The 25,113-nt window shown below is 52.0% G+C and overlaps 1 protein-coding gene across 7 annotated transcripts in view; it reads right to left on the reverse strand.

Moving 5' to 3' along the window:
- taok3a (TAO kinase 3a) overlaps nucleotides 1-25,113 on the reverse strand; it is a 51,038-nt gene that overhangs the window by 17,538 nt on the left and 8,387 nt on the right. For 6 of the 7 annotated variants that reach the window (XM_064353655.1, XM_064353654.1, XM_064353657.1 and 3 more), the window contains 11 exons: nucleotides 15,640-15,732; nucleotides 11,368-11,571; nucleotides 8,958-9,029; nucleotides 8,452-8,553; nucleotides 7,605-7,650; nucleotides 7,042-7,138; nucleotides 6,510-6,623; nucleotides 5,952-6,043; nucleotides 4,792-4,885; nucleotides 3,156-3,237; nucleotides 818-985 (listed from right to left, as the gene is read on the reverse strand). In XM_064353655.1, the coding sequence (XP_064209725.1) occupies nucleotides 818-985; nucleotides 3,156-3,237; nucleotides 4,792-4,885; nucleotides 5,952-6,043; nucleotides 6,510-6,623; nucleotides 7,042-7,138; nucleotides 7,605-7,650; nucleotides 8,452-8,553; nucleotides 8,958-9,029; nucleotides 11,368-11,499 (999 nt within the window). In that variant the 5' untranslated portion in view covers nucleotides 11,500-11,571; nucleotides 15,640-15,732. The remainder of the gene's footprint in view (nucleotides 1-817; nucleotides 986-3,155; nucleotides 3,238-4,791; nucleotides 4,886-5,951; nucleotides 6,044-6,509; nucleotides 6,624-7,041; nucleotides 7,139-7,604; nucleotides 7,651-8,451; nucleotides 8,554-8,957; nucleotides 9,030-11,367; nucleotides 11,572-15,639; nucleotides 15,733-25,113) is intronic. The other variant, XM_064353660.1, reaches the window with a different exon arrangement.

Raw genomic sequence — 25,113 nt, forward strand, 5'->3', positions numbered from 1 at the left:
TAAAAATAATGCCACCGCTACATGCTGTAGTTGGATGGATTCGATAGCCCAGAGCGCAGACGCTGCCGTTTCTTATTCCGTGTGGATGCGCCTGTCATCTGCACCGACGGAAACGAGTCCCACGTCCCTCGCCGTAAATGGGTCGGCATGGTGACGAAACCGAAAAAGAAACCAGGGCTTCCGAGTTTGAATCCTCATTGGGTCACTGGTACTGTGCCCTTCCACGAACACGCATCGCACCTGAGTCCTGACCCGACACGAAAACGCGCAGGATCCGGGCTTCTGCTTCGACGAGAAGCCGCTGGCAAGCCTGAGTTCCTCTGAACAGGGATTTGGGAAAAGGTGGGTTCGGTTCTGGCTTTATGTGTGAGATTGTGGTTAGGGGCAGACAGTCTTTAAAAAAAGTGAATAGATAAAAAGATTATCTGAGAAAGGATTTAGGAAAAGGTGGTTTTGGTTCGGCTTTTCTTGTGAGGTTCATGTAGAGAGCGAGTATTCTTTATGACTCACCCGAAAAAGAATGACTAGATTAGCTAAAATATCTAGGTCATTCGCATGTAACCACAATGGCACCAAAAATACTTGCACAGGCCACAGCTGCCCAATGTAAAATAATCAGGGCAGGTTTCAAAGCTAAAAAGCAGTGCATTTGGATAGGAAAATCCTCATTTTTGTGCAACCCACCCTGATGGTTGTAGCACACATTTCACCACTTCCTCAGTGAAAGGAGCCAATCATGTTATCACATTTCCGTGATGTGACTGGACCATGCACGGGCTTTTTTTTTAAGGGGTTTTGGGGAGTGGGCAGGTCTCACCTCCTCATCCTCCTGGGACTCTCCCATTGGTCCGTTGTGCTTCTCCTGGTAGAGGATCTTCTTCATCTTGCGGTACTGCAGGTTGTCCAGCTCCCGCACCGCGTCCTTGGTCCTCTGGATGAGCTCGATCAAGACCCGGGGGGGCCTCTCTCTCCGAACAAAATCATGCTGGGGGGGAGGGAGGGGGGGGGCACACAGACAAGACAGTCAGACAAAACCCCTACATGAACCCCTCTCCCCCTTCTCCACCCCACTTCCCATGAGACGTCCGTTCGTCACTCAGCAGACAGCTGGAGAAGCCAAAAGGACAGACAGCCTGAAACTGGGAATTAAGTCTGAAAATAATTTGGCAGCAGGAAACATATGCGTGATGTCGAAACAGCTAGGGGGCCACAATGCTCTTCAGCCTCTGGCTAATGTAGGGCATGCTATCGCAGTAAAGCAAAGTCTGTTAAATGTCCAGCCAAAGCTGAATGTACCGGTCAGGCCACAGTCAAACCTATATTTTGTTTTCATAAACCCAAAGCAGTAAAATCTGTTCAAACACTGCCTGTCCTGTGATACATGGCCTGCTGCGCTGGGTAGACCAGGGGTGTAAAACTCCAGTCCTGGGAGGCCGCAAGTGTCCCCAGGTATTTGAGTTTTCCCTTCAGCCAAGCAGCCAGCGAAGGCCTTGAAAACAAGGTGTGCGGCCTCTTTAGCCAATCAATGACCCGCATTAATCACACCGAAAACCAGCAGACACTGCGGCCCTCCAGGACTGGAGTTTGACACTCCAGCGGTCAACAGAGACACTTCTTCCCGGTATGACTCCGTTTGTTCTGCACTCATGTCTCTGTCTTCCACTAGATGGCGCCTGTGCTTTATGCGGTGCCTCAAGAGCGGCTTTTGGGGATACTTGGGAAAATGAGGATGAAATGAGCAAGTCGGGGAAAAACCAGCCATTCACCAAATCCCATTGAAATAAATGCAAAGCGTGTCCGATAGAAAGGGAATCGTCGGCAATGGACACGAGTGGAAAAATGACATTTCACAATCGCTGTAAAGCCGGGACATAGATGCGGCCTGGGGGGGGGGGGGGTGGCGTGTGGGGGGGGGGGTCCCACGACAGCCCCGCAGATCAGCCACTGCCGTTTTAAATGGGCAGAGCTGTGATTGACCGGGCGGGGAGAAAACTAATCTTTGGGATAATCCCTCTAAAAAGAGAAAATTACGAGAGCTCGCAACCAACTGCCAGCCCCTCCCCCCTACCCCGCCCCCCTGCTTCTGTTCCCGCCCATCCCTCTCATCCAGTCACTGTCCAAATACGCCCCACGCAAACCCCTCCCACCCCAACCACCCTCTGCCAGGGTTTCGGGTTCGAAAATCACCGGAGGTATAATTTTTCTGGATGCGCGAGGAAGGGGAATTAATTTAGAGAGGAAGTGAGAACCTAGAGAGAAAGCCCTGGAAACAAAGTCCAGATTAGTGACCTGATTTCCTCCTAAAGAGCTTGGAAAGGCTGGGGAAGGGTATTAAATCAGCAGGGTGGGGGGGGGACGGGGGGCGGAGAGGGGGTGTGGTCAGGCCGGGGTCAGGACACCCCCGGGTCCCACCGGATGGGCCCCCTCTCCTTCTGTTCTGGGGTCAGGTGAGAAACCCTACACTCTTGGCCAAGAGAGCGTGACTAACAAGAACATAAAACTCTTATCCCTGATTAGGATTACCTGTCAGCCAGGCAAACAAAGAGATCAACTTCTCATCACAGACGCACATTGTGCGCACACACACACACACACACACACACACACACAACCTCTCACACACACACACACACACACACACACACACTGTGTGTACGCTAACAGGGTGGGGGAGATGTGCAGCGTACTAGCGTACGTGCTCAGCTAGCATAGCCCCTGGGGTACGCCCGCACACCTGCTTGTAATCTACAGAGTCATCTCAAAGAGAGCTGTATGCAAACATGCACGCACGCATTCACACACATATACACCCATACACGCACACAGGCAGGCACATGCACAGCTGCATGCGCATTCATGCACACACCCAAGCACGCGCGTGCGCATGCTTGTGCACACGCGCGTGTACGTGCATGCATGCGTGCATCCTAAATGAATTCCCCTCCTCACAAGCGCACACGCACACACAGACACACGTCAATGCTGTGATGTCACACACAGACACACTCCAGGCTGTGATGTCACACTCACAGAGAGAGGGGGCAGGCCTATGGTGAATGTACACAGCTTCTGAGGATTGGTGGGACAAACAGGAGCTGGACTCTGAGAGCTGAAACAGGGCTCTCACTGCTGGAGAAGACGGGGAGCTCACTCACCCTCAGGAGCTCGGCTGAGGAGGGCCTGTCCTGAGGGATCTTCAGCAGGCAGTAGTCCACGAAGCTCCGGAAGGCATCAGACCTGTGAGCAGGACCACCAACCATGAGGAAAACCAGCACACACTACCCAGAGAACACACACACTCAACCAGGACAGAACTTACAGCACACACTACCCAGAGAACACACACACTCAACCAGGACCGACCCAGAGCACACACTACCCAGAGAACACACACACTCAACCAGGACAGAACTTACAGCACACACTACCCAGAGAACACACACACTCAACCAGGACCGACCCAGAGCACACACTACCCAGAGAACACACACACTCAACCAGGACCGACCCACAGCACACACTACCCAGAGAACACACACTCAACCAGAACAGAACTACAGCACAGACTACCCAGAGAACACACACACTCACCCAGGACAGACAGGGCAACAGGGCCACCTTTTTAAACAATAAAAACACGCAGTGCTGAATGTAGCTAAACTAACGCAAGCTTTGCACACGGAAGATGTACAAAATGTCATTTCATGAACCAAAAAGTCCCTATTACTCAGGAAACAAAACTACTTATATCAGCCAATAACTAGCACATATGGTATCATTTCCTGAATTCAGCTGAATTAAAAGACACGTTTGAACATGAAGCTTAATGTGGACTTTAACGTCATCAATCGCGCACATAGCGGACGTCTGTGAGACTGTGTCTGATGCAGACTGCCCTCGGGGATGTTTTTGTTTCCCCAGAATCAGGGCGAAAAGCACGCCGCTCTCCTCAGCTCTGCGGCCAGGTCTGTTTAAGAGGCTCTCAGACCTGGATTCACCTCCGACGTCCCGTTTCTCACCGGATTAACATATGTGAAGCCTCTCGGGATCACCACGGAAACGGAAACGCACTGACCTACAAACGCAGCGGGACAGCTGGGCTACTGTCCGGGACACAGCCGCCGGTTAAAACGTTACGAAAAATCAAAGTAAATATTAGGGACAAGGAAGTACATGTTATTGCACATTCTCGCGCATTATCAATAAAGAAACAAACACTTCTCTAAGCCGACCTGAACTACAAAACATTTTCTATCGAACAATCTGCCGACCTGTTCTCTGAGGCACAGTTCTGAACATGGGGGTCGTAATAACTTGTGTTTGTGTGTGTGTGTGTGTGTGTGTGTGTGGGTGGGGGGGCATTATATCTATCAGAACAGCAATCTAAAACACCGCGCATTATGTTGGCGTCCCAAACCGTTCGCCTCCACCACGGTTCATTAAGGCCTAATTGCAAACGACTACCCTCAGTTAATAAGCGGTTTGTAGTTTAAATCACCGGTGGGTGAGATCGCTTTAACCTGAGGGGGTGAGAAAGAAAAAAAAAACAAAAAAAAACCCTCACCTACATTTTAAATCTTAATATAGCAGAGCACACTCCAGTATCTTCCAATAATAACTCTCAGCCTCTCCACTGTGCTGTCAGGCAACGAGCTCAGATTGCCTCCAGCAGCTTCCTGAAGGGCCGCTCCTCGCGGCGTTGGCTAGCCGTGCCCGCTCTCGCTCTGGGGTCCCTAAGGCTACGGACAGGAGACGGCTCCCGCGGTGATTCCGCAAGACGTTCCGACTTACCACTCGTTGGACTGCAGCGTGGGGGAGTCGTTCTGGGCGATGTGGTATAAGGCACTCATGGCGTTCATGTTGAACAGGGGAGGCTTGCGCTCAGCTTGGGACAGAAAGCACAGCGGTACCTCAGAGTCAGAGAGCGCCGCGCTAAACCTCTCCCGCCATCGCTAAACACAACCGCGTGTTACCGCCACCAAACCTTCACCCGCCCCCCCCCCCCCGACCCATCCGACATCCCATCCCTGTAATCCAGACGGACGACCGGCTATTAGCACGTCTCGCCACCGCTACCTGTGTTAGCATGCCGCGAGCACCACAGAGCAGTCAATTACACTTTAGCCTAGCGGTTCAAAACCAAGGAAAGCCACGGCTGACCGTACAGTACCCAAAGGTCCCACATTACATAGTACATGGGTGTGAATTTACATGGGTATGAATTCTGGAACCTAAATTACAGGGCGGAGATGCAGACAGTCTACTGGCTGGGAGACACAAATATTTCCCCCCACCCACCCGTCCACCCCTCACCCTTTTCAGGGCCCAGTTAGAACAACAACACTCGTGTCTGTCCGGTTAAGTCAGGGCTGCTCAGCTCCAGGTCCTCCAGACCGCGGTATCTGCAGGTGTCTGCTCCCCCCATGCGCTACACCACCTGATTTCACTAATGCGCCGACTTCCTAAACCGAGCGGGTAAAGTAACCGGTGAAATCTGGTGGTGGAGTGCACGGCTGGAGCAAATACGTGCTGGCACAGTGGCCTTGCAGGACCTGGAGTTGAGTGGCACTGCTGTAAGTGATGTCACAGCTTAACAAGCGAATCAGCCTAGGCCAGTGGTTCCAAAGCCTCTCCTCAGGGAAGCCAAGCCAGGTCCAGGCATTCGATGAGTTTCATTTCAAGCACACCTGATACAAACTAATGAAGACCTTGGTTAGGAGCATCAGGTGTGCTTGAGACAGAACACATCAAATACCTGGATCCAGCAGGGGGTCCCCAAGCAAAGGTCTGGGAGCCAATGACTCTGGTCTGGGAAGTGGCTCTTATTGTACAGCCAATCATCTACAGCGATGGCCCATCTACGCTGGGGTGGGGAGGCACACTGCAGCCTCCTGGGTCACGTGATCCATGTCTGTCTGGGTGTGTTTAACAGAAGGGTTTGCCACACTCACCGAGCTCAATGCAGGTGATCCCAAGCGACCAGATATCGACTTTTCCCTCGTACTGGCCCTCGTCCATAGCGAGAATCACTTCCGGGGCCATCCTGCCAAACAAGAGCGCGTGTTAAATGTGACGTTTCGCTGTTATCGGTCGTTATGTTATTGGTTCTGCGTGTGATAAAAAGGTTTCGCAAGTGCTGTGGAACTGAGTAAATCAAGCCCTAAGTGTCCAAACTGAACGTGCTGCTGGGAGTCTGAGGAAGGCCTTTCACCAGCAGTACGGCGAGGGGGGGAGTCAGGGAAGGGGAGTCTAAATTCCTCCCTTCAGCAATCGCCCTCGAGTCTTTGCAAGCACGCGCGTGTAGGGCGACATAGCTCAGGAGGTAAGACCGATTGTCTGGCAGTCGGAGGGTTGCCGGTTCAAACCCCGCCCTGGGCATGTCGAAGTGTCCTTGAGCAAGACACCTAAACCCTAACTGCTCTGGTGAATGAGAGGCATCAATTGTAAAGCGCTTTGGATAAAAGCGCTATATAAATGCAGTCCATTTACCATTCCTGTGCAGCGCTTACCAGTAAGGCGTCCCCACGAAGGAGTTGGCAGGAGACGCTATGGAGGCGGAGCCGAAGTCCGCCAGCTTGACCTGACCCGGCTCGGTCAGCAGGATGTTTCCAGCTTTCACATCTCTGCGAGGGAGAGAAGGTAATTAAGGGTCCGCCGTCCGCACGCGTAACTTTTTGGGCCCCGACGTACCGCACCGCGCTGAACTTCGCGCGGGCCTGCTGAACTTCGTATTTATGAGCGCTCTGCAAAACCTTTGTTCTTCAAGCGTACTTAGCATCGACAACGTCTCCATTTACGACGGCTAACTATTTATTAGTTATGTGCAGATACGAAGATTAGACCTTTATGGGGGACAGTAAAGATTTTCATGAGTTATTGAGTGGCTAATGGGCGGGAAAAAACAGGTTTTGTACATTGAATCGATCGTTCTATGTCAGGAATGTCGAAGGGGCTTATCGGCAGAACAATGTCGCAAAAACTCCTGTAAAGACAAGATTCTGCCTTTTGTGCAACACATGCTGGCCCAGCGAGGCAACTCACCTGTGAATCATGTTACGGGAATGTAGGTAAGCAAGTCCTTGCAAGGCACCATGGGTAATGGCAGCAATTTCAACCTCTTGGAGGGGTTTCTTGTGAACTGGTTGTTGAGGAAGAAAACCAAATGGGAACCCGTGTTATTTGGGGGAATTAAAACTCTGTACATACATGTTGAATGAGCAAAGCATGGCAGGGCGACATGCTAAGAGCCCTCAAGGTCACGACAAGGGCAAGAAACGGACTCTCTCTCGCAAGGCTTGCTTTGAAAACGAGCCAATTCAAGAGGCAAATGTGACCAAAGAGGAGGACTTCCAAAATTCCAAAATTCCAAAAATGACAAAAGGTCAAACCAACAGCTGTTAGGGGACGGCTGGTTAGTGTCAACCTGCTGCACACACACACACACACACACACACCCACCCACACCCACACCCACACGTCTAGTCCCTGTTAACACCAGATGAAGCCTGTCTGAAAGGCAGCTGCATGTGAACAAAGCTACTGTATCGGGACACACAAAGGAGACCTCTGCGTGCCCCTTAGAACAAACCATCTGAACGTCTTACCCTCTAATAAATCTGAGGCAGAGCCCAGGCAGTACTCCATCACCAACTGAAAGAGAGAGGGGGAAAAAAACTACAATGTAAAGAGGCCGAGGAGCTGAGACCCTTCCTCCCCAGGACAGGAAAAGCCAGCCGTCCATTAATCAACAAGAGTATGAGCATTCCGAGTCAGCTCAGAGTCACAGATGCTGAGGCGAAACGGGCTTCTGAAATCCTCGCACAGAGCGTACTGCGCCGGCGGGGAGGGGATAAACAAACGCGATGATTGGAGTCGGTTTTTTGAGAGGCGAGAGCGGGGTCGCTCAGAGTAATGATTTCTCCAGCTTAGCCCCGGAGGCCGTTCGGCTCGCGGGCCTGAAGGACGACCGAGCCGCCCGATCCAGGAACATCCTCAGAGCCTGTTTTACCTACTCCGGCAGGCCTGATTTGTGGCTTGCAAATAAAAATACAAATGTGACAGAGAGAGAGGAGGAGTGTGAGAGAGAGGAGGGGAGAGAGAGAGAGAGAGAGAGAGAGGAGGAGTGAGAGAGAGAGGGGGGAGAGAGAGAGAGAGAGGGAGAGAGGAGGAGTGAGAGAGAGAGAGAAGGAGAGAGGAGGAGTGTGAGAGAGAGAGGGAGAGAGAAGGAGAAGAGAGAGAGGGAGTGAGAGAGAAAGAGGGGGAGTGAGAAAGAGAAAGGGAGGGAGAGAGAAAGAGAAGAGAGGGAGAGACAGAGAGAGGGGGACTGAGAGAGGAAGAGGGGGAGTGAAAGAGAGAGGGAGGGAGAGAGAAAGAGAAGAGAGGGAGGGATAGAGAAGGAGAAGAGAGACGGGGGGAGAGAGGAAGAGAGAGGGAGAACAGCACGGTACGCACCCAGGCAGTGTTGTCTTTCAAGTAGCAGCCCTTGTATTCGATGGTGTTGGGGTTTCGCAGCTGCACCAAAAATTTGACCTCCTTGATGATGTCCTGCCATTTCTGCGCGTGAGGAGACAAAGGACAGCTGCGTTAGCGGCTAGCGCGCGCCCTTGCGAGGGGCGCTCCCCGAAAACAGGCCGGGTCACACCGGCTGACCCTTCCGTAAGCACGCTTTAAACACACGCAGAAGGCATCCTGTGGTAAGGGCACCTGCTATGGGGCCAAACGGCCTTGGGTTCAAGTAAAAAAAAAGAGGCCCACTGCTGCCATGCCCTTGAGCGAGGGCACTCTCAGTGCTCCAGCTGGTGCCTCCTGAGGATTCCGGAGAATGTTTAATCTCTGTGGGACGCGAGCTATGCCAGGCTGTGCCGGGCAGGGCAAAGGTCGGGCGGGGCCAGGCGGGGCCAGGCCGGGTGGGGCGGGGGCGGGGCAAGGCCGTCCGTTAAAGGAAAGCAGCCGCTCACCTCAGTCGTCTGCTTCCCGTTGTAGGACATCTTCTTGATGGCCACCACCTCGTTGGAGTAGGCGTTTCGGGCCTGAGGCAAAAACGAAACAGAAACATAGCAATCAGACACATTAGAGACACCAGCAACATTTGGGGTCACCTCATTGTTTGTGGGGGGGGCGGGGACAGGTAGCGTCTACGTGACCTCATTTCTCTCCTCTTCCTCCAAGGTCTTTCCGAGCTGACCTATCCCATCTTTGCATCGCCAGCTGGCTTCTCCCCTTAATGTGTGGAACAGCTGTCTTAAGAGGAACATCTCTTACCTTATTTATTTATTTATTCCCCCCCCCTCACCCCCCGCCTCCCCTCCAGCCCCAAGCCTTGCATCTGGAGGATGGTCATGATGGGAGGGGGTCAGGGTAGGGATGAAGGGGGGGTGGGGGGGTGGATTTGTGCCACGGATTCAGGTCTTCTTGCCTATTCGCACTATGAGGCTTTGTCCATCAGCCCAAAAGATTAAGAAACGCCACAAGACAAGACCTTGTGAGGAAGGGCCATGTTTTTACGCACATGCATGCTGTACACTCAGAGCTGGCCGAGGTCTCCAACGCACGGAGGACTCCGAATTAACCCATTAGAAAGCAGAGTCATACGCCATTACAAGCCATTCATGTGAAACAATTAGGAAACATCAAGAGAAGCTTCGCGGAAAAAAACCCACATATGTAGTACTACCGTGCAATGCACAAAACCTTGGACCAGCAGCAGATGATGCCAAACATAATTCATGCTGAACCCACATAATCAGGCTGTGGGTTGCAAGCACAAGTGATATTAATAATCATTTCAGTGAAAGCATTTATTTCTTAATGTGATTTTCCAGCTGTATGCCAAGTCCAGCGAAGGCTATGAGCTGAGCGTTTCCCCTCTAAGAGTCCTGAAAAAATCTGTCAGAAAAATGGTTAACCCTTTAAGGTGTGAGGTCACAACTATATGATTAGGATGTTCTTAACTGAAGCTTCTAATGCTGATGTCACAATCACTACTGATGTCTGGTCGGAGACCCCCTGCAGTACCTTCAGAGTCCAGGCCTACAGTTTCCTATGAGAGGACCACCGACCTGATTTCACTCACCTTGGACAACCTTTCTGTAAATTCAACTGCCGAGCGCATCGGGGAAAAAATGGTGCCGTCTGCTCGCAAGTTAAATTACGCAATCGGTCTCGAACATACCAACTACTGCCTTGGGCATCCAAATGATGTAGACAACAATAAAAACGACAAGACACACTTTCACAACTTGAGATTATGTTTTTTTATACGGTGGGTCTTTAGAGCTCTGGAGTCACACTGCTACGAGCCGCCATTCTGAAATCTCAATAAATCTGGCCCGTATGGCTAATGAACAGGGGAGTGTGGTTTATCTGCTTCATTACGGAGATAAACGGCCGCGTAAAAAAAGAAATGCATCTTTAATGTATCAGGAAAAAGCGCAGCAGAGAGACGGTGGAGAGACGACCGATCCTTGAGCGCTTCTTCTTCACACGGAATACGGGCCAAACGCCGTGCGGTGGGAGGGTGCGGCCTGCGTGTTCCCATCTGGAGTAAAGGTGCGGGCGCGCCCTGCACCAGGAGCTCAGGGCTCTACCTGAGGCCCGGTTCAGTAAAGGAGAGAGGCGCAGCTCGCTCTGCCTCTCTCCTTCATAAACACCACGCGGCTTTCTCTTTCTTTACACGGGCGCCCTTGCGTAGCGGAGCGGAGTTCGGCGATTCGGCAGGCCTCGCTACCCCTCTCGTTTCGGGCCGGCCCGAACTGACGAGAGCCGCGGTACTTGCCAGGCCTCGTCCAAGCCTCCAAGGATTTGGCCGTAGGATTTGGTGGCTGGCTCGCATTCTTCCATCTCCAGCTTGTGCTGGAGATCCAATGCTAACGCTAACACTAAAGCCAACGAGTACTCAGCAAGCACACTGTGCCAGTGCGCCAGTGCTAATGCTAACGAGCACTCACAAAGTACACTGCACCGAAGAGCCAATGCTAACGCTAACGCCAACAAGTACACAGCGCAGGTGTGCTAATACTAATGCTGAAGCCAACAAGTACTCAGAAAGTACACTGTGCCGAAGAGCCAATGCTAAACCTAATGCTAACGAGCGCTCACGAAGTACACTGTGCCAGAGAGCCAATGCTAAACCTAATGCTAACGAGCGCTCACGAAGTACACTGTGCCAGAGAGCCAATGCTAAACCTAATGCTAACGAGCGCTCACGAAGTACACTGTGCCAGAGAGCCAATGCTAACGCTAACACCAACGAGTACTCACGAAGTACACTGCGCCAGAGAGCCAATGCTAACGCTAACACCAACGAGTACTCACAAAGTACGCTGTGCCAGAGAGCCAATGCTAACGCTAACACCAACGAGTACTCACAAAGTACACTGCGCCGAAGCTCCCATGGCCGATTTCGTGCAGGTCGCAGAAGACCTCCTCGGGGTCATCCTTGAAGAAGAGGTCGGCGAGCTCGGGGTCCTTCAGAGTTCCTTTTCGCATGGACGATGGCATTATGGGATAGACAGTACCGTGTGGCTCCACTCGCTGTTCTTCATCGACGAGCCCGGCATTGGCGATCAGTACCTGCGGAGAGACGGAGAGAAGGCTGAGTCAGTCAGTCAGTTCCCCCCCCACCCCCCCCCCCAACCTCCGCCTACGACCAGCTTACTGCCCACGAGCACCACCGGCACAATCCACATTCGACACGCCCTGCAGCTGGTCATGGCGGGCTGAGTCAGGCTTCGGTGTTCAAAGGGGGACTTCCTGTTTAAATCATTCCCGTTTGCAACAGCCATTTACACCGAAGGCCAGGATCACTAAAGGCCCGGTCACGTGACCCGTTCACAGCCAGGCGGCCAATGGAAACTCAAGGCCGTCGCCACCCTTTTGTAAAAAGTTAAAACGGGCTCCCAATTCTGCTGGGACTGCCTCCTCACTCCCCTACAAGCTGTGCGGATTATTCACCGCACGCATGCTGTATATATTTGTCACTGCGTGTGCGTCTGTGTGTGTGTGAGTGTGCGGCGATGACGCATGCGCGGGGGCGGAGATGAGGGATCATGGGACGCGCGCGAGCTCGCCGTCTGGTGCTCATTGCTCATTGGACCACGCGGGCCGGACCCGGGGCTGCGCAGACGCAGCCGCGGTGAGTCATCGGGGGCAGCTGGGAGCCCTGGCCAGCCCGTGCATGGGGGGGGGGAGGGCAGCGCAGCGCAGCGCGGCGCGTTCGAACAAGCGAAACAAACGGCGAGGTCGCGCGACGGCGAACAGCGGTGGGCGGCACGCCCTCGAGCCCCACAGAGTACGTTTCATTCTCCGAATCTGCAGCCTCTTCTGGTGTCAGAGCGCAAGAGGAGAGCCACAAGGCCAGCCGGGACTCGGGAACGCGACACTTCTGCGCAGATTACGTTACAGTACAGGCATTTAGCAGACGCTCTTATCCGGAGAGACTTACACAGCTTCTACACAGTATTTACATTGTATTGCATCCATTTACACAGCTGGATATGTACTGAAGCAATGCAGGTTAAGTACCTTGCTCAAGGGCACAGCGGCACTGTCCTACCCCGGAATCGAACCAAGGACCTTTAGGTTACAAGTCAAGTTCCCTACCCATTACACTACCCTGCCGCCCAGATGATAGCAAGGCAAATTATTCAGCTCAAAGGCCAAGCACTCATGGCCACAGAAGGATTTTACGTTGGGAAATATATTTCCCGATTAAGGATAAACACGTCCCTGCTGAATGAATGTAAAGAGCAGGACAAAGGACAAACAGGACTTTTTTGGTAATTTGTATTTGTCCTAATACTGTAGCTTATTCTTCTGCCTAGTTGGCTTTGCAGAGGTTAGGTCTGAATAGTGTTCACTGAGTGAACTGTGTTCTTGGCTAGAAATAGCTGTACAAAATAAGTATTGTATCTTACTGAACCTGTGTTTAGCAGTTGTCTATGACCATGAAATGCACTTTTTGTACGTCGCTTTGGATAAAAGCGTCTGCCAAGTAAATGTAATGTAATGTAAAAGGGAATTTTGACTGGAAGTAGACACTTCAAACTCAAAGTGTAAATATCTGGCTGTCTCTCTTCGGGCGCTCAGCAGCGATGCGCGGTATTTCTCGAGAGTGCGTGAGACTCGCCAGGTGCGCGCTGAGGCCCTTAAGGTGACTTTCACGCCCGTGGACGCGGCGAAATGAACGACACGCATCGGATCCATAATGCATAAACAGGCCGGCCATAACCTCTCAATTATTCAGTCACCGAGTCCGAGCGTGCGGTCAAAATCGGGGGGAGGGAAAAAAAAAAAAATCTAATGTGACCAGTACTTATTTTTATTTTAACCTGTGATTCTCCGCCAAAAGAGCTCTGGGAAGCTAATCGCTGTCGCTTGTCGCCGTGGTTCTTTGACCATCGTTTACAGCCATTTACTGCATCCATAGTTCAGTGTGCAGAGCCCTGGATCGCCCTGCCGGGGGTGGTGAGATGTTTCCCTCCAATCGCTACCCGTCTGACAGCGTCTTCAAGCCCCCCGTCAGGAGGCTGGCGCCCGTCACGAGGATGCCCGCCTTCACCGGCCCCTCTCTCTGATGAACCGACAGCAGCCGACGGAGAGCGCCCGTGTGTCTCTGCGTTGCATCACTTGTCTCCGCTCTCCCGCTCCGACGTCGAGCAGCCGTTTCAGACACAACCTGACGTAAGCCTGAGCTAAAAACGGGATATTCTTCTTCTCCGGGGGGGGGGGGGAGGGTATTGGGGGGTGTTGGGGCGTGCCACAGCAGTGCAACATTTTAGCAGCACGGTCAACATTTCTAAGTAAAAAAAACAAAAAAAAAACAAAAAAAAAAGAAAAAGGTTTTTTTTTTAAATACGTGAGAAGAGAAAAAGGGTGGGAGGGAAAACAGAGCTGATGAAGTCACGTGTGGTCTCTCTGAGCCCCTCCCCCTCCCCCACTCCCTCCCCATCCCCCTCCTGCTGAACTGATGGAATGATGCAACCAGGCAACAACAGGTTGTAACGGCGTGTGGTGCGTTTCGGTGAGTAACGCCGTTTCCGCGGGACGCTGGGGGAGTGAGAGAGACGGGGAGAGGAGCTCGGCCAGATTGGGCTGGGGGGGGGGGCGGCAGTGTATGGAGGGGGAAGGGGAGGGGGGTGTGTGGAGAGTGGGGAGGGGCCAGCGTAGGTGTGGTGGGTGCGTGTGGGAGTCTCTGTTGCTTATATTTGTTTCTCACTTGTGGAGTACCCCCCCTCCCCATCCCTCCCCGCCCCCTCAAAGAAGCCACACTCACATTACTAATTTATCTGGAAATGTATTTGTAAGAAAAAAAGGCCTATCAGAGTGCTGAATAATGCATCGGGCCTGACACGCTGGGGTCAGGCAGCTTTCGGGACCCGAGCATCTGGGTGCCAGCGAGCTTGGCACGCCCGCCGGTGCCCGAGCGCGCTAGGGGGTGTGCGTGTGCGTGTGCGTGTGGGGGGTACACGTGATGCATCGCTCCAGAACAAGGCAACTTGTGCTCCACGACCCAAAACTGTGTGGGTTTCTTCTTTTTATAAAAAATAAAACCAAAAAAAAAAAAAAAAAAAGACTCCTACTGGATTTTAAAAAACAGCGCTCCAGGCTTTATGATCTCATGGGAGAGGTGTTTGTGAAGCAGAGATTTAAGACCACACAGCTGGCAGCCTTCTTGGCTGTTCTGCGTTTAACAGCTGTCAAATGGATTAATAAACTGGTTGATAACTGCAAATTATGGCTAAACTGGTGCTGGATTAGCAAGCCTTCGGGTGCAACACATATAAAGGTTATATTGCTGGTCCAGCATTGACACTACAGCACTGACAGGTTTTTAGAGCTTATCCATGTAATTCAGGCATGGCATCATTAGGAAAAAAAAAACCCACTGAATTTAAATTAGATTTCTAATTAGCATTGACCGGTCCATAAAACCAATCAAACAAAATAGTAAAATGTAACATATACTAGGGTATGTAATCTGGCACTAAAAATCTAACTCAAGGACCCTGTCCAAATTCAGTCCGAAAACATATTTTATGCTTTTTGATTATTCACCCAGTAAATAAATGTGCGTGTAAATAATTAAAAGTGGAGAGTCTTTTTACGAGAAAATGTGATGCCTTCACGCGAATCAATTACCATTATGGCTTACAGCAGCGAGAAGTGAAACACCCTCACCCCCAAGCCCCGCCCTCCCTCCCTCCCTCCAACCCCACCTCCTCCTCCCCCTCCACCCCTCCTCTCTCCCCAAACAGCACAGCCCTTTCCCAGGATTCCTGACGGGCTCGCAGTGACTCAGCGGCCCGCGTCGCTCGCGGCTGGGCGTCCTGGGCGGATCGGCGGCAAGCTGGGGCAGGAGAAACCGCCGCCGCCGCCGCCGCCGCGCGCGTCTCCTTCTCCCCGCTCTGATTCCAAACGCCCGCCCCGCCAAGCGGCGCCGCGCGTTTAGAGCGCCGTCAGGGAGAGCGCGGAGAATCCGTTCCGGAAGCTTCCGCGGGAGAGTAATTAAACCGGAGGGGGGGCAAGGGGGGGTCGGTGATGGGTGGCTGGTTGGAGGTGGCCCAATGTGGATTCTTAAAAATCTTCTTTTTTTAAATTAATATTATTATTTTATTTGATTATTTTTTAAAATCACATTACCTTTTAAAATGAGTGACGGGGGCTGGTCTCCGAGCCTCTCTCGCATCTACAGCCTGGACTGCATTTTCGGGTTTGAGAGAGGTGACAAAATACCTGTGGAAGAGGGACAGGTGTGAGACCGGGGGGGTAATCAGGGGTGGGGTTGGTGGGGGGAGGGAGTATTTCTTTTTAAGCCAATGACATTTCTTTTTTTACTGCCACTTTCTGCAGTCTTAGACCACTCACACCCTTAAGACGAGCCACTCTTAAACAAGGGGCCCACTAGCAGATAAATAATCCTGATTGCTGTCTGAAACTGTCAATTATTAAACCTGTGACCTTTGACCTCCCTCCTGCAGCAGAACGGCATTCACTTCAAAACACCCTCACCGTACATTTGTTTCTTCCGCACAAAACCCGTCACTACAATAAAAAAGGCATTTTAATAATAAAAGGAGGAAGACAGAGGGAAACTGCATTGTGCTCGCCTGAGCGTTTCTGAATCACTCCTGATCGAGCTGAAGCCGGGTCAGCCCCTCAGAGTCTGAGGTCTCCTTCCCTGAAACGTAAGCTCCCCCCCCCGGAAAAAACGTGGCCGGCGCGGCCAAAAGAAAAAGCATCCGCGAGGGGGGGGCGTGGCTAGGAACATCGGGAGAGCCAGGCAAGGGGAGAAGAACCCCCCCTGGGGGGGGGGGGGAGAAGAAACAAAAAAAAGGAGAAAAAAATGAAAAGGCCAGTGACTCACCCGGTCAGGCCCGCTACGGCTCAGAGCGGAGGGCCAGGGGCGGGAGACTCTATTTACGGCGAGGGCCACGTGATTTACACCGTGAACACAAGGGCGAAGCGCTGCTCAGAGATGAGCCCGGAGACGGAGGAAACACTCGCCACCTCCGTCGCTGTTCTGCGACAGTCGCGTCCGGTTGATTACTTCCACTGCTCCTTTTTTCCAGCACGATATTAAGCCGATTTTCACCGTGGACTGGTGTGTGTGGGGGGTGGGGGGTGGAGGTATTAATTGGAACAGAAGGCCCGGGTGGCATTAAAGTCACAGCGTTCAGCGACGCTTCTTAGATCACCATGATTTATTCCAGAGCGCTGGCTGGGGAAGGGGGGGGGGGGGCGGGGGGGAGTTCAAACTCCGCCTGAAATGGTTCAAGTGGTGGAGAATTAAAAATAAATAAATAAATAAATAAATAAATAAATAAATAGCCACTTCCGACTGCATGTGCTGCGACTCACTGCCCTCTGCAGTTTCCGTTTTACCCATTTTGTGGCGGCAGCTTAAACTCCAGCAGCTTAGCTCAGCGGTCCAACATGGCTGCCGCCAGCTCCGCCTCAATTCAGGAAATGAACTGAAATTCAATTCGTTCATTCACTAAAATTGGCTGTAACGATCCGAATAATAACTTGATTTCAATTTCATTTTGACAGAACTGACTGAACTGAAATGGTGTTGGGCCCCAACTCTGTTGTCCAGACTCCTGACAAACCAGTACAAAGGCATGACCGAGTGTCCATAGCTCCACCCAGACCAAAACAAAACCTAAACAAACCAGACAAAAACAAAACCTAAATGAACCAGATCAAAACAAAACCTAAATGAACCAGACCAAAACAAAACCTAAATTAACCAGACCAAAACAAAAAAAACCCCATCAAGATCGATCATCAAGCTCAGAACACTGGAACAGGAACAACAACATTTTTTTTGGGGGGGGGGGGGTGGGCTTGTGGAAAAAGTGGAACGAGCTCCCTAAGTCCCTAGCCCATGCACGTGGCTGACAGTGTCAGCTTTATAGATGAGTCGTTTGGGGGGAAAAAAGTGAATAATGCATCAGACCCGGCATTAAAGAGAAGGGCCGGGACCCTCAGAAGGCCTGGTCTTTTAAGAGCTCACACTTAGCGGGAAGAGACGGGAGGGAGAGCTAGCTGGAGCAGGGAGGTGGAGGGTCCCGGGGGACGGCTGAGGTTTTTGAGGGTTGTTTGTGGGGGGGGGGTAGGCGTGGGGAGGGGGATGGCGACAAATGGGACAAGGGCTGCCTGTCTGCCCTTCTGCCCAAATAACTATGGTATGCGGTGCGTCCGGCTGCTCAGACAACACTCCAAAACGTCGCCATCTTGGACAGCTTTCGGCTCTCTTGGAATTCAGTCCGAAAGGCCTTCACTTCTGAAAAGTCCGAAAACAACTGCCGTTTGGGCCCGAAAGCGTAGAGCGCATGAGGAATGTGGACCTGCAGGTTCTCGCCAGAGTGTCAGGGGGCCGTACGAACAACCAACACCGGTTTCCATGGTTGCCACTACGGTACTTCGCCCCGCGACCGCACCGTACAGAGCGCTGAGCTCGACCGTCTAAACCAGTGAGCGCTTCCCAAAATTGTGGGTTCAGAGAGCAGCAGACAGATCACGAGACACGTTACATGCACCACAAGTCCATTTCCTGTATATCTTAATGCTTTCAGAAGACATTAATGCCGGTCAAATGAAACACTGCAGTTGGTGAACTGCACAAGCACTTCTTTTGACACATTGGACGAAAATGGGAAACATTTCATTTCCACTGAAATAACACTGAAAACCCATTTTAATAGGGGGTGGTTTACAGAAAGCATACAAGAATATGAGAACAAATAATCACAACAGGCCATTCGGCCCGTCTACGCTTTTATACGAACTAGAGTATCGAGCACTCGCCGTTTACCTAACCACTCATAAAGAGGGTCGCGGTTTGAAATGTTTGGTACCCACTGTTTGGTACACACCCCGCTTTCTCTCCATGTACACGCGGATGCCACTCCCACTCCTGATGAGCACTTCCATAACATATGGAGCATTGCCCTGGCTGCATTCGGGCTAGTAACAGTCATTCCAGGAAGTGCCGTTCCACATTCATAAAACAGTTAATATACCCAGGCTGTATATCAACCTAGAGGACCGACACCCATGTCCCACTGGTGACCCTCCGCGTGTAGTTGGCTTTTTTCCACACCGTCCATCGCAATTTATGGCCCAACCGCACTCGGAGTCGTAAAAAAAAAAAAAAGGCTGGGTAGAGGATTTTCCTCCGAGGATTTTCCTCCTCGTTCTCCGCGTACGCGTGGGGGGAGGTGTCGGGCTCGCAGCTACACGCTAACGGAAAGGAAACAAACAAGCGTCGCTCCGCACCCGAGCCGGTAAATATTTAAATGGGCTGCTGCGCCCGACTCTCCCTTTCTGACGAGGACTTTACGACCCATTAGCGGGAGATAATTGAGAGGAACGACGCTCCAACAGCCTCAAAGAACAGAAGAAGAAGAAGAAAAAAAAGCAGCATTTCACCTAGTTGTTGTCCTCAGACAAACCTTCCCTGCTGCATCAGGAGCACTCAGAAATAAATAAAATACAAAAGAATTTAAAAAACAAAGAGTAGTAACAGAGAGCCGGTGGAAGAAGGGGTGAGAAAAAGGATTTGCTGACCAGTCAGTCTGGGGGAGTCAGATATCATAAGATTCAAGGTAAGATTTCACTGTCCCTCAAGGTCTACTCTGAAACGCCCATGAGCCGCTGTGGGGTGTTCTTAATTTGATCTGTGGAACCACACCTTCCTGGTTCTCTCTGTGGAACCACACTGTCTCTTGGTTCACCTCTGTGGAACCACACCTTCCTGGTTCCCTCTGTGGAACCACAACTTCCTGGTTCACTCTGTGGAACCACACCTTCCTGGTTCCCTCTGCGGAACCACACCTTCCTGGTTCACTCTGTGGAACCACACCTTCCTGGTTCCCTCTGTGGAACCACACCTTCCTGGTTCTCTCTGCGGAACCACACCTTCCTGGTTCCTCTGTGGAACCACACCGTTCCTCGGTTCTCTCTGGGAACCAGCAGCAGCTATGGCGCAATCTAGAACAAGGCACGTGTGCCCTGCCCGTTGCTCAAGAACCACACATTAGGGCGAGAATGAAATAAAACATGCACTTAGTTTTTCCATGAGCACATCATTGGGGTTACATGTTGTTTTCATGCCAGCTGGGGGGGGGGGGCAGGCTGATGCGCTGAATCTTAATTTAAAAATGGCCCCTCAAATCCTGTAGGCAGAGATGAATAATAATAATAACACATTTTAAAAATGAACCAAAAAAAAAAAAAAAAAACGCAGGCTTCCTTTGAAAAGAGGAATATAGGTCAAATGCAGTCAGATGGGGCCAACAGCAGACATTTTAGGGATGGGATTACGTAAGAGCGCAGCCACACCGATCGGCCGGCGCGCCCGAGGCGGGGCGAGAGAGGCTGCTCCCGCCGGCGCGGAGGGCGGGAAGGCGGCGCGCGCCATTCATTTATCCGCCACACGCGCTTCCAATCGAACCGCCGGAAACCTGCTCGTGTAGTACTACTGCCGTACCCGGCGAAAAAACTCCCGGGAGGCGCTGCTCAGGGTAGACCGATGTCTGGGCGGAGGGTTGCCGGTCAAACCCGCCTGGCGTGTCGAAGTGTCCTTGACAGACACCTACCCCAACCCCTAACTGCTCTGGCGAATGAGAGGCTCAATTGTAAGCGCTTTGGAAAAAGCGCTATATAAATGCAGTCCATTACCATTACCATTACCCCCCCGTGAACTCCAGAAACGCAGGCTCCGGCAGAACAACTCCAAACCAAAACTCGCAACACGCTTATCATCCCCCCCCCTCCAAGAACTACAAATAAATAAACAAATAAATAAATAAATCTGTCTCTCTCCATCCCCCCGGGCATGGACTAACCCAGATTTTGCATTTCCAGCTCGATGTACAAACACGTTTTACATAATTTGTGCATAATTACAAAAACACAGGGCGCTCGGAGTTAGCAAGCAAGACGCGGCCGTAGCCTGCGCTCGCCCTGGCTGCCGTTCACCTGACTGTCTCTGGACTTAAAAACCCGCGGGGCTTCGGGGACCGCGCCGAAAACGGGCTCCTGCTGCAAGACTTCACTCTTCCTCCCGTTTCATCTGCGAGCCGCCTACACTCGTAAAAAAAACCCGCGTCGGGAATACATAGAGCCAAAATGGCGTTCGAAAAGCCCTCCAAACCAAAGCCCTCGTAAAAAAAATAAACCACTGTAAGGATGACTTTGGGAAAAGTGCATTAAGACTTTCCGTTAAGAGGGACTGGACTACTTACGCTGGAAACACAAAAACTGCAGTCCTCACACACAGCTCTTCCCAGTCACTTCCAGTAGCCTTCAAACCCTCCCTGCTGATGAAACACACATGGAACTTGGCAGACGTATTACTTCCACATAGTAAAAGCCAGCAAGAGGCGTCCTCGCTACAGAGCTGGATATGCAATTAGCATGCGGTGCGACATGGTAAAAATAGACACGGCCCGAGTCCTGCGTTGAGCAGAGAGGCCTCCTAACGCTCAGACCCATTTTTTTTTTTTTTTTTGGTCGAGGCCTGCCTCAACGTTGAGCTCGTGTCCGACAAACAAACAGAACAACGGCAGGGGTCAAAAGGTCACGGGCCACCATCCCCGGTGAGTTCGCAGCCTTCCCGCAGTGATCCCTCTTGCCGATACAAATTTTATGCCATTGTCAACACACACACACACACACACAGTAATCGTTGGCGTGCGGGGACAAATAACAGCCGATGAAAATGAACAGACGACAGACGGTTAGAGGAAAACATGGCATTCCGCAGACTGAACAACAAAGTGTGCCCTTGTCGACAACGGAAAACATAACGAGGGCAAAGAACGGTCGCTGCGCGGTCCCAAATCCGAGCCGGTTCGAGGGCTGGAGTCTGCACACGACACAGCCTCCCCACCCCCCCGCCCCCCTGCCACCCTGAGGGTCTGATGCTGGTAACGCTGAAGGACACCGAGCTGTTCTCTGAAAAACGAGGACTAGTTCCCTCCTGTCCCATCTATCATGAAGCATGCCTCTGCTTGTGCACCATCCACGTACAATTATCAATTAGGCTGTCAATACAAACACAAAAGAATCTACAAGCTGGTGTGACAGAATGATCCCTTATACACGTTTGATTTCTTCAAATAACAACACTGATGATTATTTAAATCAAGACATTTTCCTGTGCAAAACAGAATGGTTTTGGGGGGTGGGGGGGGGGTGCACGATGCTCAGTATGACGTCACTGACATGGTCGCGTCCCCATTGGCCAGCCACAGTGAGAACATTGATCTTCATTTCAATCGACTATGCGGTAACCCTGGATTCTTTTTTTTATGACACCATCAATTCTCAAATGCCGTCGCCATTGATTTTAAACCTCGCCGACTGCTTGCCAGAAGCAGAGAGCCCTGCAGACAAGCAGGGCCGAACTGCGGCTGTAGCTTTGAGAGCTGACAGGCTGCATAATGCTGATCCGCTTGGTGCGCTAGGCTAACTGCCGTTTGTAGGTCCTCACTGAAGAACATGGTGCGCTAGGCTAACTGCTGTTCACAGGTCCCCACTGAAGAACATGGTGCGCTAGGCTAACTGCTGTTCACAGGTCCCCACTGAAGAACATGGTGCGCTAGGCTAACTTCCGTTCGCAGGTCCCCACTGAAGAACACGGTGCACTAGGCTAACTGCCGTTCGCAGGTCCCCAACTGAAGAACACGGTGCACTAGGCTAACTGCCGTTCGCAGGTCCCCAACTGAAGAACACGGTGCACTAGGCTAACTGCCGTTCGCAGGTCCCCAACTGAAGAACATGGTGCGCTAGGCTAACTGCGTTCGCAGGTCCCCACTGAAGAACACGGTGCGCTAGGCTAACTACCGCTCACAGGTCCCCACTGAAGAACACGGTGCGCTAGGCTAACTACCGCTCACAGGTCCCCACTGAAGAACATGGTGTGCTAGGCTAACTACCGCTCGCAGGTCCCCACTGAAGAACACGGTGCGCTAGGCTAACTACCGCTCACAGGTCCCCACTGAAGAACATGGTGTGCTAGGCTAACTGCTGTTCACAGGTCCCCACTCAAGAACATGGCCTGGATTGGGCTGCATCACGGGTATGTCCTTGAGTGTGACATGACCATAAGTCTGTACAAGAATGGAACGTGGTTAGACCGATTTCTCTCCCGGGATCGAGACCGCCACATGCCAAAAGAAGGACAATGGACCGGGACCGTGGGGCAGAGATGCCCCCGCAGTCTCCTCGTTAAGCTGCTTTAGCCCCAGCAAGCGCCCCGCCCCCGAACGCAAACGCACAGGAGAAACGTCCCAGCACGCAGGACCCAGACGGTACAGCCGCCGAGGACCGGCGGAGAAAATCGAACGGGGTTTTTTTTTTAACGTTCACGAGAGCCGGGAGATTAGCGAGGGCTCGCTCGGACTTTAAACGGACGCGCGGCCCAGCATGCCGTGCGCCGCGGAGCTTTTCCAAAATTAATTATCTGTCCAAAGCGGCGAAAATGAAAGACGCGGTCACATTCAATTTTTGGGACAAAGAGCAGCTGGAGCCTAAGAAAATGATGTCAGAATTTTAAACGCGTCTCCATATTGTTTTTTTTTTTCCCCTTTGGTGGATTTTGACAGGCTCACACGCTGCGAAGGCAGAGCAGCCTCGCTTTGACTCTGTGTGATGTAATGCCTCTGAGCTCTCGAGGGACTGGCTGCGTTCGCACGAACCCGCGCGGCAGCCTCTCAGACCTTCGCGTCTCCAAACAAACCGCCGCCGTTTTTTTTTTTTTTTTTTTTTTTTTTAAACGTCCCCGACGGGGTCGTCTCCGGAGGCGTGGCGCGTTTGCACCCGCGCGCGCGGAATACCCGAAAAGCCACACTTTCGACTCGTAAGTCAGGGTCCAAAAATAGAAGCGGAGGAGAGGCGGCGCGGACCGTTGGAAGCTGGCAGACCGGTCCGCGTCCAGCCCGAGAAAGCGGGCAGGATGCAGCGCAGGGGAACAGACTGTCGAGCACGCGCGTTTTTTTATTTATATATTTTCCAATCTTAAGGTAACGGTCACATCTGACAAACAGAACTGTGAAACGCCAAAACAGGATATCACAGGTGCCGGCTGTTGCGACTCAAATGATACAGAAATTCTGAGGTGGTCAACTGCACGCAAGAAAACCGAAAAGGAAATGTGTAAACTAGGCTACTGAGTCATTTCCCTCGCGATGAGCGCTCTCTCTCTCTCTCTCTCTCTCTCTCTCTCTCCCCCTCTTTTCGCCAGTGTACACTCACGGTATGAATTATGTACATCGCCGCTAGTTTACAGAGAGGAATCCCCCGGGTTTAAGGCTGGGATTTCAGCTTTCATCCGCGCGAAAGACGGCCTGCAATTAATTTGAGAATTAATGCCGACTCAGTTCTGAAGCTCTTTTTCCTGAGCTTCAATATCTCATGCCTGCCTCTCGATACCACACTGGTCAAGACCGCTTTAACGGCACGTCTATACACAACGCGTGGCGTGTAATTTCTTTGGGAAGAGGTCCGATTAGGACGAGACTGCAGGACTTTGCCTTGAATGCGTGCTCATCGCTACGAATGAAGCAGCGCAAGACTCAAAAGGCATAATTACAGTTTGCATTGTCATATTACCCTGCGCACGGCCCTGGAGATTGAATAATTTTGTTTGTGTGTAATCAGTGTTAAGTAAATACCAGAAGCAACGCTCCTTTCTAGCATATGGAGATAACAGGTAGCCCCTCCAGTGTTGTGCTGTGTCTCTCCGGAGCTGATGCGAAGATTTGCACGGTCAGCCATCGTCGTGGTGACCGTGGCGGTGACAGTGACGGTTACGGTTATGGTTATGTCAGGTTGGAGCCGCGTCACGTCGCCTCATTGCGGCCAGCTCTCGAAGAGAACCGTCACGTCCGCGAGCCCGCCTCGGTCGTCATGGACGCCCGCCCGCGGCAAAACAGGGCTCAGCACGCGGCGGTCATCGCTGACCGCTGTTCTCTCTCCCCACCTCATGCACACACGGGGGGAGGGGGGGTCGGGTCTTAATATAAGCTGTAGTACTCCCCCCTCCCTTATCCTCGTGGCTGCAATCAATAATTCATCAGTCGAGACTCCATTGTACACCGACTACTGTAAACAAGGCCAAAAGCCCAACATTCAAATAATAATGAGGGCGATGAATTAATAAAGAGCTGGGGGGGGGGGGAGGGGGGGGCGTTCATTCAAAATAAAATCACAGGCGTGCGTTCTGCAAGCTCACAGGATGCCGCGCGCAGCCCGGTGACCTCCATTGTCCCGGGCCTGAGGATGATAAATCGCCACTCTCTCCCGGAGAGGAAGCTGTTTCTCACCAAGGGGCTATCGCGCCAGGAAGCCATTATAACCCGCCGGGGTCAAAGAGGCCCCCCCCCCCCCATAAACTCCCTGTGAATGGGATGAGAGAGGCTGGCCGGGGCCAAGCAGCCAGGTACTTATTTACTTTCACACTTCTTTGTTCTTTCTGCAGACAACAGCACTGCAAGGAATCACCGTGGAGCTCGAACGCACGACACCTCTCAGAGAACGGCGCGTCTGCCTGAGAGGGGAACGCCGCCATTTTGATCCAGCCATGGTGTCGAACGGGTCGTTGCT

The sequence above is a fragment of the Anguilla rostrata genome, chromosome 10 (genome assembly GCF_018555375.3).
Source record: "Anguilla rostrata isolate EN2019 chromosome 10, ASM1855537v3, whole genome shotgun sequence".
Taxonomy (NCBI): Eukaryota; Metazoa; Chordata; class Actinopteri; order Anguilliformes; family Anguillidae; genus Anguilla; species Anguilla rostrata.